The following is a 13,936-nucleotide window of genomic DNA, read 5'->3' as shown; positions in this document are numbered from 1 at the left end:
ATTTCTTCTCCTCTCTTTTTAAAGAGGAAAGTCCCAGCAACGTGAATTGGGATTTGCTTGAAGGTATTATTGATCATTATGTGTTTGAGGATCAGAATGGGAAGCTTACTCATATTCCTGATGACGAGGAGATTATGGTCGCGGTTTTTAGCTTGGATGCGAACAGTTCGCCGGGTCCGGATGGGTTTTCTGGGAAGTTTTATCAGAGCTGCTGGAGCATAATCCGTTTGGATATCCTTACTGATGTGCGTGCTTTCTTCCTCAAGTCTTATCTGCCTGCAGGTTGCAATGCTAGCACCTTAATTTTGCTCCCGAAAAAGGATGTGGTGAAGACGGTGGCTGATTTGAGACCTATCATCTTGTCAAATTTTTTCTTCAAAATTATTTCTAAAATTCTAGCTACCAGATTGGGTGGAGTGGCGGCTGTTGGGGTGTCTCCAAACCAATTTGGTTTTATTGGAGGTCGCTCGATTCATGATTGTATCATGCTTGGTTCTGAAGGTTTTAGCTGCATGAATCGCACGGGCAAACATTCGAATATGGCGTGCAAAGTTGATATTCGCAAAGCCTTTGATACTATGCACTGGGATTTTATTCTGCATGTGCTCCGGGTTAATGGATTTCACGGAAAATTCATTGAGTGGATTTCCATTATTTTCAGCTCTGCCCGGATATCCATCCTTTATAACGGGCAGTTGAGTGGCTATTTTGCTTGCTCCAGAGGGGTGAGGCAGGGTGATCCTCTTTCTCCGATTCTTTTTGGCATTGCTGAGGATGTCTTGAGTCACTTATTCCTCAATTGTGTGTCTTCTCGCCACATCATTCCCATGGATTTCAGTAGATGGGCTCGATTTTCTTCTCATCTGCTTTATGCTGACGACATCTTGATTTTTTGTAAGGCGTCGATGAGAAACGCTCGCAAAATTAAAGAAATTCTGGATTTCTATGGTGATATTTCGGGACAAATTTGCAACCCTGCTAAGTCTCATGTTTTCTTTGGTAGTGGCGTTTCTAGTATCATGAAGAATCATGTGATTAGTGAGCTTGGTTTTGCCATGGGATCTTTGCCGGTCACCTACTTGGGTGTTCCGATCTTTTCTGGCCGTATGCGTGCTTCTTACCTGATTGGCATTTATGACAAGATTGTCAATAAGTTCTCAAGCTGTAAGGGGTTACATTTATCTATGGCTGGCAGAATTTGCTTGGTTCGTTCTGTGATTCAAAGTTCGGCGACACACTCTATGATGATTTATAGATGGTCGAAATCTCTCATTTATAAACTTGATAGGAAGTGCCACAATTTTATTTGGTCGGGACATGTGGAGAAAAAACCTTCTTGTCCGGTGAGTTGGTTTAGGGTCTGTGCTTCTCGGTCGGAGGGTGGCCTCGGGGTTAGGTCGTTCTCGGCAATGAACAGAAGTTTTTTGATGAAGATTGCCTGGAGGCTAGTGCAAGGCCGTGACTTCGCTCCAGCAGTTCTTGCCACGCGTTACTTGTCGAATTTTGGCTATGCCAAGATGTACTTGGCCAATTCGCCGTTCTGGACGGGCGTCAGGGAGCATGTGAGCACCTTGGTGAATGATTCTTATTCCTATATTGGCACAGAAGAACATATTTATTTCTGGCATGACAATTGGCTGGGTTACAAGTTGGCTGACAAGCTCCATATTCCGTTTTTTATGAGGGACTTCCTGCAGCAAGCTGTGAGCGATTACTTCTATGATGGTGTTAGGCATTTCACTCCGGATTTTATTATTCAGTTCCCTGACATTGTGGTGGATATTCTGATGCTTCCGATTGGGGAGGAGGGTGACACTCGTTTCTGGAAACCTTCTGTTAGTGGGGAGGTTACTGCCTCTATTACTTATGTTTCGCAGTCTTCGCACTTTTCCAAAGTCATCTGGGGAACTTGGATTTGGGAGCGTTTTATTCCTGACAGAAGATCTCTTGTTACCTGGCGGATTTTGCATATGAAGATGCCTACGCTGGATGGTCTTATCAAAAGGGGCATGCACGGCCCCAATAGATGTGTGATGTGTGGGATGGCTGAGGAGTCCATTGACCATTTGTTCTGGAATTGCCGTGTAATTCGGCAGATTTGGGTGGTCTTTTTCGATTAGTTTGCCCAGGCGCACATTCTGGATTGCCTAGATATTCATAGTGTGTTGGCTGCTGTCTGGAATACTGAATTCAGTCCGTTGGTTCGGTCCTATTGGAAGGCTGGGGTGATTAACCTTATTTGGAAAATTTGGGACTGTTGCAATCAAATGACTTTTAATGATGCTAGTTTTCCACTCTAATATGATTCTTGGATTCCTTAAAGTCATGTTTAAGGAGATGGATTCCAATTTCCCTAAGCTTGGGCGTTCTCATAACTCTTGGCAGGATTACTTGGTGCTCAGGCGGATTGGGGTAGCCATGCGTGCTGCTCCTCCCCCTATGATGATCGAGGTTCACTGGTGGCCGCCGGCTGGACAGTGGATTAAGGTTAATACTGACGGTTCGGCGCTTGGGACCCCTGGGAGCATTGCGGCTGGTGGAGTGTTTCGTGACAACTGGGGTGCGGTCCGTGGTTGCTATCATTATAAAGGTGAATCGGGGTTTGCTTTTGAAGCGGAGCTCTTGGCGGTCATGCATGCCGTTAGAATTGCTAATTTTCGAGGATGGCATTGGCTTCGGATTGAAGCGGACTCGTCTTATGTAGTTCAGCTTCTGCACTCACGTTCTCTGGATGTCCCCTGGCGTTTTTTACCTCTTTGGAAACAGACTTTAAGTCGGCTTTCTAATTTTCATCTTCAGATCTCGCATATTTATAGGGAAGGAAACAGTGCGGCGGATATCATGGCTAATCATGCCCGGATCGAAGGGTGGTGGCCTTTTGCTATTGATGATATTAAGACTGCGGTGTCTTTAGATATGGCGACTCACAGTCGTGTTCGTATTAAGACTTGATGAGGTGGGACTGTTTTGGGATTGCTTCTTTGCGTGGCAGCGGCTCGGTTGGGGTTTTAACGAACTTCGACTGTTTTGGGATTGCTTCTTTGCGTGGCCGCCGGCTGGACAGTGGATTAAGGTTAATCCCTGGGAGCATTGCGGCTGGTGGAGTGTTTCGTGACAACTGGGGTGCGGTCCGTGGTTGCTATCATTATAAAGGTGAATCGGGGTTTGCTTTTGAAGCGGAGCTCTTGGCGGTCATGCATGCCGTTAGAATTGCTAATTTTCGAGGATGGCATTGGCTTCGGATTGAAGCGGACTCGTCTTATGTAGTTTAGCTTCTGCACTCACGTTCTCTGGATGTCCCCTGGCGTTTTTTACCTCTTTGGAAACAGACTTTAAGTCGGCTTTCTAATTTTCGTCTTCAGATCTCGCATATTTATAGGGAAGGAAACAGTGTGGCGGATATCATGGCTAATCATGCCCGGATCGAAGGGTGGTGGCCTTTTGCTATTGATGATATTAAGACTGCGGTGTCTTTAGATATGGCGACTCACAGTCGTGTTCGTATTAAGACTTGATGAGGTGGGACTGTTTTGGGATTGCTTCTTTGCGTGGCAGCGGCTCGGTTGGGGTTTTAACGAACTTCGACTGGTTGGTGCTTGGGTGTGGAATTCTCGAGGGCTTCGATCTTTGTCTCAGTTTTGCGTTTGGGAGGGCGAAGGTTTTTAGGTGGGCGGCGACCTCTCGACATTCTGCCTCGGGTTTGCTTAGGGTGAGGGAGGGATCTTTGGCGACGGCGTATAACCGGCCAAAAATTTCTTCTCACCTGGCGTTTTTTGGGACATGGGCGACGGCGTCTTACGGGCCTATGTCTCGCTTTTTGATGGTCAGTTTGGTTTACTCAGCGATGGCGTCTAACTGGCTGAGGTTTGCTTTCTTTTCCTTTTTGTTTGACGATGGCGACGGTGTCTTACCGGCCACTGTCTTTTTAGTCTTGCGTTTTCTTGTTTCGGTTTTGGCTGGTTTGAGCCAGGATTGTTTTGGGACGATGGTTAGGCCGGAGTTCCAGAAACTTTCCTCTCCGCTCTTCTGGTCGTGGTCTTTTGTCACTAGACGAGCACTCTTTTTCCTTTTCTGGTTTTTCCCACTGGGTTTTCCATGAAAAGGTTTTAATGAGGCTCGGTCCTTAGTCTGCTTTTTTGTGCTTTCAAGGGTTTTAGGTTCTTTTTTCTCTTTCCTTATTTTTTAATAAAATCGCATTTTAATAATATAATAAAACTTATACAAGAAGAAGCTCTTCCTCTCCAAATTAAAAATCTATATTTAATTGGCGGAATGATTGAGACTAATACAATTTGAATTGCTCCAAGCGAGATAATTCTCGGAACCCAATTAAATAATGATACTCACAAGTTAAATTTGTTCTTTCAAACTCCAAACGAGATGATTCTTGGAACCCAATTATAATATTTGAAGCTAATAATGCATAAAAGTTTGTCAAGATTTTTTTAAATTCCATACAAAATGATGTTTACAAGTTAGTTATGATATAAGAAGCTCCAAATCATACAATCTCACAAGTCAAATTTGTTTTTTAAACCTCCAGATAGTGACGTTAAAAAAATTGACGCATAAAAATTTATTTTCTATATTTTAAGGTCTAGACGAGATGATGCTCAAAAGTCTGGTGTTTAAACATTAGATATCGTCTTCCGGGCTTTAGATGATGATATGATCCTACAGAGTGGTTCAGATGAGATGATGCTCAAATGAAATAAAATCTTCAATATTGACATTTTTCCAAAATATTATTAAATAAAAATTTATATAAAAGAATATTTATTATTCTAACAAAAGGTTAACATTTAATTGAGGAATATGATTCAAATTAATATAATTTCAACTATATTACCTTAAATTAAATAAATTTAAAAATAATTTATATATAAATAATTATTTATACAAAAATAATACTCCCCCGTCCCTCAAAATTATGCATGGAAGTTTGTAGTAATGATAGTGGAAAAAGGGTCCCACAGTGAGGGTATTATTAAATAGATTATGAGTAAATAATGTAAGTTAAAAGGGTAAAATTGTAAGAATTATATGTGGGGTAGTGTCTAAAAATATGGTATGCATAATTTTGGAGGATGGAGGGATTATCATATAATTTAAATAATAATTTAAAATAGGGTTACGCACTAGTACATATAATAGAAACATGAAAGAAAGAAGGAGAAGAAATTATATAAAATAAATACGTAGAATCTTATTATATATGATTATGTAATGTGTTGCATCAATTCGATCCATATATTAGACTATTGTTTTTCTGAAGTTGATAATAGTTTACTTTAAAAAAAAATATTCAAAAAATCTTTTTATAATAATAATAATAATAATAATAATAATAATAATAATAATAATAATAATAATAATAATAATAATAATGTATGTTTCATACGAATATACATATCAAAACTTAAATTTCAAAGGGTTAAGAATGAAATGGAATGACTAATATCATAATAGGTGGAAGGAATGATGATTCTCATTAATATAGGAATGATAATTCCTATGAAAAAACATACCAAACAAAAAAGAATGGAATGAAGGTAGGAATCACCATTCTATTCCCACCTCCATTCCATCATCGTACCCATCACCTCGTTAGGACCTAGTTTAGATTCTCTCATTTAATCGCTCCATTTAAATTCTGGCTAAATTTGTACTACAAGATTGTTTTACGAGTAAAAAACTTAAATCGTCAAATATTTTACACAAGACCATTTATTGAGATAAATATTTTTAAGGAGGTATAAATATAATGACCTATTTCAGCCCCAATTACTTTTATTTTTCATCGACTAGTCGGTAACCCGTCGAAAATCGACGGGAATAAATGAAAACATATAAATATTTGTAATTATTCAATACATTTTTTATTTGATGAATCTTTTTCACTAAAATAAAGCATTAAATAAATTTGTTTTAAAGTAAAAGATGTTAACTAAATATATTTGTACTAATATTTAGTCAAACAATTCTCTCAACTCAGAAGCTAATTGTAAGAAACTAATTTTAGACACTTCCACCAATCCAATCTGATTATGATGATTTTAAAACTTTTCGATGCTTAAAAGTCAACTTCTGTCTCCCCCTCAGAAAAAAAAAAAATAAGAAGAAGCAAATTTCGAAGTCCCAAGCCAAACATGATAGAGTAAAAGATGAAATATATATATCCATCCTCATATAACACATTATTATAATGCGATTATATATAAAAGAAAAGAAAAACCTAAGAAACCCTTGAAAGCACAAAAGAAGCAGACTAAGGGCCGAGTCTCGTTAAAACCCTTTTACGGAAAATTCGGTAGGAAAAACCGTAGAAGGAAAAAAGAGTACTCGTCTAAAACGAAAACAAAAAGGAAAAGAAAGAGGAGCGGGAAGGTTAAAACCGATTTTCCACTCATGATTGATTTTTGCATGCTGAAAGTTAGGCTTGTTTTCCACTACTTGAAAGTTTTTAATAACTGTTATTTGTCCTTCTTTAAGTAACTCATGAAACTTTTTCTTGTACCCTACTGAGACGGATGTTTGGATTTTGTTGCCCTACATAATAAAAATATGTTATTAGATCGTATACATTAAAAATTAATAAATTTACAAAACTATTTATTCAATAAAACTGTGATAAGACTTACCCATTCATCAATCACGATCATTTCAAGTGCTTCCTTGCCCAATTTATCTTTTTAAACCCATAAGCGCAAAATTCTGACAACCACATATTTATTTCGTATTTTTGACTTGATGGCATTCAAACGAATAACTTCATTATTCGTCGATATTTCCTATATTTAGAGTAAGTAAATAAATTATCAAATATTATGCTATTATTCACATGATTGGCAAGAAAATTATTTTCATATTTTGCAAAGGAAAAAGACAGACATTGAAAGAGGTAGTAAATTGATTAACAAAATTAAGTTTGATCACGTCTAAGAATTTGCATCATCAAATGCAAGTAAAGACAACACTAATTCATAAAAATAATCATAATACGCATCTCCGATCCTTCTTCCCGTCGAAATTCGACGAGAATTATTTTATGTCATTATTTATAATTATTTTTGTTACTATAGCATATGAAATAGTTTATATATAAATTATTTCTTTAATTAATTTGATATAATCAAATTAAATTAGTAATACAATATTTGAAATAATATTAATCTTAATCACTTTCGTCAATTAAATGTAGGTTGTGCTAATAGAACTACATTTTTATATAAATAGGAGTATTCATTTGATGAAGTTTATAAAAAGTTGATGTGGGATTAAATATTTTAGAACAAAAAAATATGTACTCCCTCCGTCCACCAAAAATATGTCACTTTATTTTCGGCACGTGTTTTAATAAAATGTGAGTGAAGTTGGTAGTGGAGTAAGGGTCCCACTTTAAATGTGAGTGGAATGGTGTGGACCCTATTACTAAAAATGGATGTGGCATATTTTTTGTGGACGGACGAAAAAGAAAATTGTGGCATATCTTTGGTGGACGGAGGGAGTAAATTTGAAGTATGATATGATGTACGATTGATGTGTCGCATTTACTGTTAATCGTATATCGATAATATTTACTCTCTCCGTCCCTCAAACATTTTCCCCCTTTTTTTTGTTTTTTTTCTATTGTGGTTCGTCCCCAAAATATCTTCCTAACCTGTTTTTGAAAATAATTTCACTAATTATTATTCTTACAATTTCACTTTTTGTGGGACTCATTCTCCACTTTCACTAACTATCACTCTTACAATTTCACTTTTTGTGGGACTCATTCTTCACTTATCAAATGCATAACTAACTTTTATTAAAACTCGTGTCATCCTCTGTTAGGAAGATGTTTTGGGGACGAAGGGAGTATTATTAAGTTTGTTCATCAATTCTTTAAATTTGACGGATAAGAAATAATTTAATTAAACATATTTCATCTGAGTATCAACTCATATGGACCTAATGAGACCAGATAATCATATGAAGCTCTAAAAACTACATACGACATTTGAACGTCAAAATTTTGAAAACCATATTCTTTGGAGTTTGAAATACCACATCTGAATTTTGAGCATCATCTTGTATGGAGCTTGAAGATTATAACTTACTTGTAAGTATCATTTTGTCTAGAATTTGTGAAACTATAATTAAGTTATGAGAATAATCTCGTCTCAAACTTTAAACAACATCGTCAAATTTGAAATCATATTCAATCATATATATATATAGTTAATTATTTAAGTAAATACATGTATATATAAATGTATATATACATATTAATTTGTGAGTATGATGTGATAAACTTAAACTAATATTATATAATAAAATAAAATACAAATATAAATCTTTTTTAGATATGGAAATTGATTAAAAATTTAGAAAAAAATAAGAATGAATGAAAATTGAAGAAAATTAAAATAGAGTGATTATACGATGCCACGTCGGATAAGATTTATTTTGCTATAATATAGTATGTAGGATTTATAATTAAATAGATATGTTGGATTTATCTAATAGTTTTATACAATTATTTAATAATACAGACTTTATCTAATAGTTTTATATGATTATTTAATAGTATAGAATTTATCTATAAATTTATATGATTATTTAATAATTTTTAAATGTAAAAATTGATTAGAAATGTATAAATAAATAAGAATGAATGAGAATTGAGGAAAATTAGAATGAAGTAATTATACGATGCCACGTAGGATATGATTTATTTTGCTATAATGTAAAAAATTGATTAGAAATATATAAATAAATAAGAATGAATGAGAATTGAGGAAAATTAGAATGAAGTGATTATACGATGCCACGTAGGATAAGATTTATTTTGCCAAGAAAATTATTTTGCAAAGGAAAAAGACAGACATTGAAAGAGGTAGTAAATTGATTAACAAAATTAAGTTTGATCACGTCTAAGAATTTGCATCATCAAATGCAAGTAAAGAACAACACTTATTCATAAAAACAATCATAATACGCAGCTCCTTCTTCCCAAAACCAATTCGATTGAATGAATATCATTACGTAGACTAATAAATAGATAATTTATATTATAGTAAGACCAATAGATTTTGCTGCCGCCAGAAATCAATGCATAAGAAATTAGATATAGAAATTTGTTGATGATAGGTTCGAAATTAGATATATAGAAATTTAGATATATAGAAATTTATTGATTAAAAATTTAGAAAAAATAAGAATGAATGAGAATTGAGGAAAATAATAATAGAGTGATTCTATTACGCCACGTAGGATAGAGCTTATTTTACTTTTATATATATATAGATAGATAGATTGCTGTTGACCAATTGAAAGGAAAAAATAAAAATAAAAATCAAATTTACAAAAACTTTCATATCTTGTTCGCTCGGTGTTATTTTGTGGCAAAATGGATCATAAAATGATGGGCCGTTAGTAAGTGCATATTATAACCTTCATTTGGAGGCCCACAAAATGTTTTGGGCGAAGAAAAATCTCTCTGGGGTGACATCCTACATTAGACTGGGACAATTTTTTTGGTGTAACATTTATTTGGTGTAACATTTATAACTATATTGATTTATGGTCATGTACAAATTATAACTTTATATTTGTTCTTTTTTGTTGATAAATGTATTATGAATTTTTTTAGGGAAATTTATTATGAAAAAATTAGAAATAATAAAAAGAATTCTTTAAAATACCTCCTTTCTTTTTCGTCATTATCTACAAAATAGAATTCAATCCTTTCTCAGCCCTCATTTTTATTCCTCCATTTTTAGTGTGTCATAATACTATTCTTCGTTGAAGTGAAAATAAGGACTGAAAAATGATAGAATTCTCATTTGTAGAGAATGAGAGGGGAAAAAGGAATTTAAAGCAAGAAACTTTTGTTATTCTTCCTTTTTAATGATATAAATTTATCAACTAAAGGAAACACGTCCCAAAAGAAATCTAATGTAAAATTCAGCATATTTCTTTTAAAGAAAATTAGCATATAGATTAGCAAAACAAATAAGACAATGGTCCATGGTTGGTGGCTGCATAGCGCTAGGCTTTTGCGATGCTACCAAGATGGACACGTATCATCGAAGAGACCAAAGGCTGGTGGATTGATTGGTACCTTGGGCAGTACAAGTTGTACATATCACCTCCATTAATAACGCCGGTTTGGTAGCTGAAATTATGGTGAAAATTGTTTGATACTATTTCCTCTCACATGATCTACGGCGGCGATACCGATTCCCATTGGTTGCAGCCTCTAATCCTGACTCGAACTACGTCGTTTTGTCGCGGCGAGCCACTCATTATTTGACAGCACTCTCTACTTGGCGCCTGCGTTTCAACCAATATTCAACCTCATTAATGATTATTAAATAATTCCGAAACTATCTGCGCAACCATCGACACTCTATTACTATTAATGTCAATCCTCCTATATCTAATTAAGCTATATTCATATCTTTGCCGTCCAAAATTACGGCTCCTAATAAATGTTAATTAAATTAACGCAAATGTAGCAACATGATTTGAAAATACCTTGTTCCAATATTGAGGATGAAGCAAGCCGGCAGTGACATTGAAGGCCTTCAACAAATAAGCAGCCTTATAATTTTCCTCGTCACATTTCCTCCTAAATTGGGATTGAGCCGACGTGTAGGTGGTGGAGGTAAATCCGGCGTCGATCTCCTCGATCCCATCGAACCCAAACTCGAGAGGCCTTTCACAGGGATTCAAGCTGATGAGGCGAGTATTGAAAGTGAAGGGCCCGCGGCTCCACGACCACGTCAAAAAGGTCTGCAGCGGAGTGTTGAGATCTTTTGCGCTCAATATAAAGGGGTACAATTGAACGTTGTAGCCCCATGAAATGGAAATCGACCAATTTCGGACCAAATCATAGCAGAAACTGTGTTGTAATATCCTGCTCGGATCGAATTCGTAAGGTCCCATGATTTTGTGGATAGAGGCAACTCGACTCGTTTCACGAAACAAGGGCTGAAGGTAGTCTAGATGGTGGAGCGAGACTAGAGGCGCTAGTGGATGCGCCGAAAGTAGGCCAAACGGATTTCCTCGTATATCCATCTATACATACAAGACAAGACAATGATTTATAGTATATGCATCAATAATTTTAATTAATTATATATTTATACGTATATGAGAAATGGAATAATAGTTCTTAAATTATTGAACTTCGATTGAATTTTAATTTTGCACACAAAATGTTTAATTGCCTCTAAATTCATGAATCTAAATTTTATCACAATATTTAAAATTGACAAATTTATCCTTCAATTAAAAATTCAATATTAATTCCTAATGTTTCTACATAATATAACCATCTTCAAATTAAAGTTGAGCTGGACATATTAGGGTCGTTTCCCTCATCAGATGGTCGCGTCACCTTGGCAATTTCAATGTCCAGCTCAACTTTAATTCGAGGATAATTATACTCCATGTAAACATTAATAAAAAAATGTGACAATTATTGATTTTTTTAAAATTAATCTGATTTAATTTTCCTAATGAGGTCGGATTCCGACCTAATTTATTGACAAAACGTCCGTCGTTTTATATTGAAATTGCACTTGCACATAATTAAGTTCAAATCTATTTGACTATAAGGTCAAAGACTCAAAATTCAACAATAAATTTTGAAGTTGGTGTGCATAAATAATCGAAGTTTTGATGAAATGAAATTTACCTGATGAAAACCAACTTCTTTAGTAAGAGGCACACCGATCTCACTCATGCAGCCACCAATCTTCTGATCGGAGCCGTAAAACGCGGCGTAGCGATCGATGCATTGGTCGAGAATCCTGACGAGCGCGGCGGCCAGGGGGCGGCTGATGGCGAAGCCGCCGCCGCCGTAGCCCATGGTGTAAGAGTGCACGACGTCCTGCTCCACGCTCTCGGAAACGCCGCCGATGTAATACATCTGCCGGTGATCGTATTTCCTCAACACGCTCACCAAATTCCGCGTGAAGAAAACGGTGTCGTCGTCCCCCATCACGAACCACCTCACGCCGCCCAAGCCGAGCTCGAAGCTCTCCTTCACCACGCGCGCGATGCGCACGGCCGACCTCGACCCGTACCAGCACGTGTACTTGAACCTCGACGTGTCGGCCGAGATCCTGTACGGCGGCGATGTCTCCGGCCAGTTCTCCCGCGGCGCCTCGTCGAGCCACACGAAGCCGCGGGTGGCGTTGGGGCGCCACCAGAGCTCGCTGTAGTGGCGCCGCCGCCGCCACGTCTCGGCGGAGCCGCTGATGCCGAACAGAATGTGGGATATGTTGGTGTCTGATTCGCCGGAGGCGGAGTTGATGCGCGGGGCGTGGGGGAGGGGCCGCCATTTTGCGGCGGGGAAAGATGAGATGAAACACAGTGAGAATACAGCGAGAATTGAGATTGCTGAGAGGGATTTAATCGGATTCCGGCCAAAAATTGGGATTTTGAATGACAAGGGTTTGAACGAGTGTTGAATCGAGTTTTTTGATGAACCCGGCATTGTCTGTTCTTTTCTCGTTGATTTCTTCGTTCAAAATTTGGAGGATGTGAATATATAATACTAGCATATCATGCCAAACGCATATTTTAATAAAATTGTTAAAATTATTATAAATGTACAATTTATAGGGATAATGTTAATACAAAAAATAGAATAATTATACATTATTAATTACAAAATTATATAAAAATATAATTTATAATTATAATTAAATTATAATTAAGTACATAAGAGAATGTAGGATATAATAGTTCAAAAAGTGAAATATGACTATTTTGTGTAGAAAAAAAAAATGAATAAGTGAGAGTATTAATTAATATATGTGACATGTGTCGATTGGTAAGAAAAAATAGTTTTTGGCTGGTTTGGTAGATTGACTTACTTCTTGACATTTTGATCAGGTCTGGTGGGATAAGACGTGAAAAGCCGAAGATTGAATGGACTTACTATATGCTGCTAATATTTCTGCGACTGATTAATTAATTAAGAAGGTAATTTCACTAATTTGTGTTTTATGATTTTGGGTTTTGTATGGGATGGAGATTAGATATATTTCTAATCAGATTTGGTAAACTGCTCAATAACAGAACGATCAGTTAATGTACAAACCCGTTTGATCGAAAGATTCATTTTAAATTGTTGGGGTATATCAAGAAGTTACCCAGGATTAAGGATGTCAATTTACCCGCGGATAATGGATACCCGCGAAAATCTGAACCTATTATGGTGGATTTGAGAGGCATTTGATATCCACAGATAGTTTCGTGGTTGCAATTCACTATCCATTTAGTTCGTGGGTATGAGTTTGGATACTTACTATCAATACCCGCGAAACCCGTTTATCCGCGAAAAATATTTGCGAAAATACCCGCCAATTACCCGTCAATTACCCGTTAAATTTGTTATAAATTTATGATTAAATTTTATTTCGTGGGTATCCAATGAATAGTGGGTGGTGGGTATCCGACAGATAATGGGTGACGGGTATCCGACGGATAGTGGGTGGCGGGTATTCGATGGATAGCGGGTGGCGGATACCCGACGGGTAACGGGTTAGCGGATACCCGACGGGTAGTGGGTATCCGCGGGTGGCGGGTTTGGATACCATTTGATATCCATGGATAGTTTCGTGGTTACAAACCACTATCCATTTAGTTCGTGGGTATGAGTATGAATAGTCACTATCCGTACCTGTCGTACCCGATTGTCATCCCTACCCAGGATCACAATATGAATGGGTTGATTTCCCTCCCAGATGTAAGCGAATCGAATCCTAAATAAATATCATTATATTGTATTTTATTTATATTAGTAATATAAATTAGAACAAATTTGATTTGTGATTTATATTCAATTCGTATACTAATTCGCTAATATTCAAATCGAATCTAGTGTTCATTTAAATTTTTGTAAGTACATTATAAGCATTACAAATTGAATATTTTA

General features: G+C 36.4%; 1 protein-coding gene across 1 annotated transcript; it reads right to left on the bottom strand.

The window, feature by feature from the left end:
- Positions 1 to 9,855: 9,855 nt before the first annotated feature.
- LOC131022555 (uncharacterized) lies at positions 9,856 to 12,653 on the bottom strand. The gene is made up of 3 exons (XM_057952061.1): positions 11,687 to 12,653; positions 10,522 to 11,064; positions 9,856 to 10,317 (listed from the first exon to the last, which is right to left on the bottom strand). The coding sequence occupies exons 1-3, from the start codon at positions 12,488 to 12,490 to the stop codon at positions 10,207 to 10,209; spliced, it is 1,458 nt and encodes a 485-aa protein (XP_057808044.1). The 5' UTR covers positions 12,491 to 12,653; the 3' UTR covers positions 9,856 to 10,206.
- Positions 12,654 to 13,936: the final 1,283 nt, after the last annotated feature.

Source organism: Salvia miltiorrhiza, chromosome 4 (assembly GCF_028751815.1).
Source record: "Salvia miltiorrhiza cultivar Shanhuang (shh) chromosome 4, IMPLAD_Smil_shh, whole genome shotgun sequence".
Taxonomy (NCBI): domain Eukaryota; kingdom Viridiplantae; phylum Streptophyta; class Magnoliopsida; order Lamiales; family Lamiaceae; genus Salvia; species Salvia miltiorrhiza.
Note: the sequence above shows the minus strand (reverse complement) of the source record. Positions and strands in the feature narration are given on the sequence as shown.

What these genes read in the sequence shown, in the direction of transcription:
- LOC131022555 (XM_057952061.1), bottom strand. Translation starts at nt 12,490, where the DNA reads ATGCCGGGTTCATCAAAAAACTCGATTCAACACTCGTTCAAACCCTTG. An exon ending in AAGAAGTTGGTTTTCATCAG is followed by an intron (nt 11,065 to 11,686) that starts GTAAATTTCATT and finishes TTGTATGTATAG; the next exon opens with ATGGATATACGAGGAAATCC. An exon ending in ATCCTCAATATTGGAACAAG is followed by an intron (nt 10,318 to 10,521) that starts GTATTTTCAAAT and finishes GTTGAAACGCAG; the next exon opens with GCGCCAAGTAGAGAGTGCTG.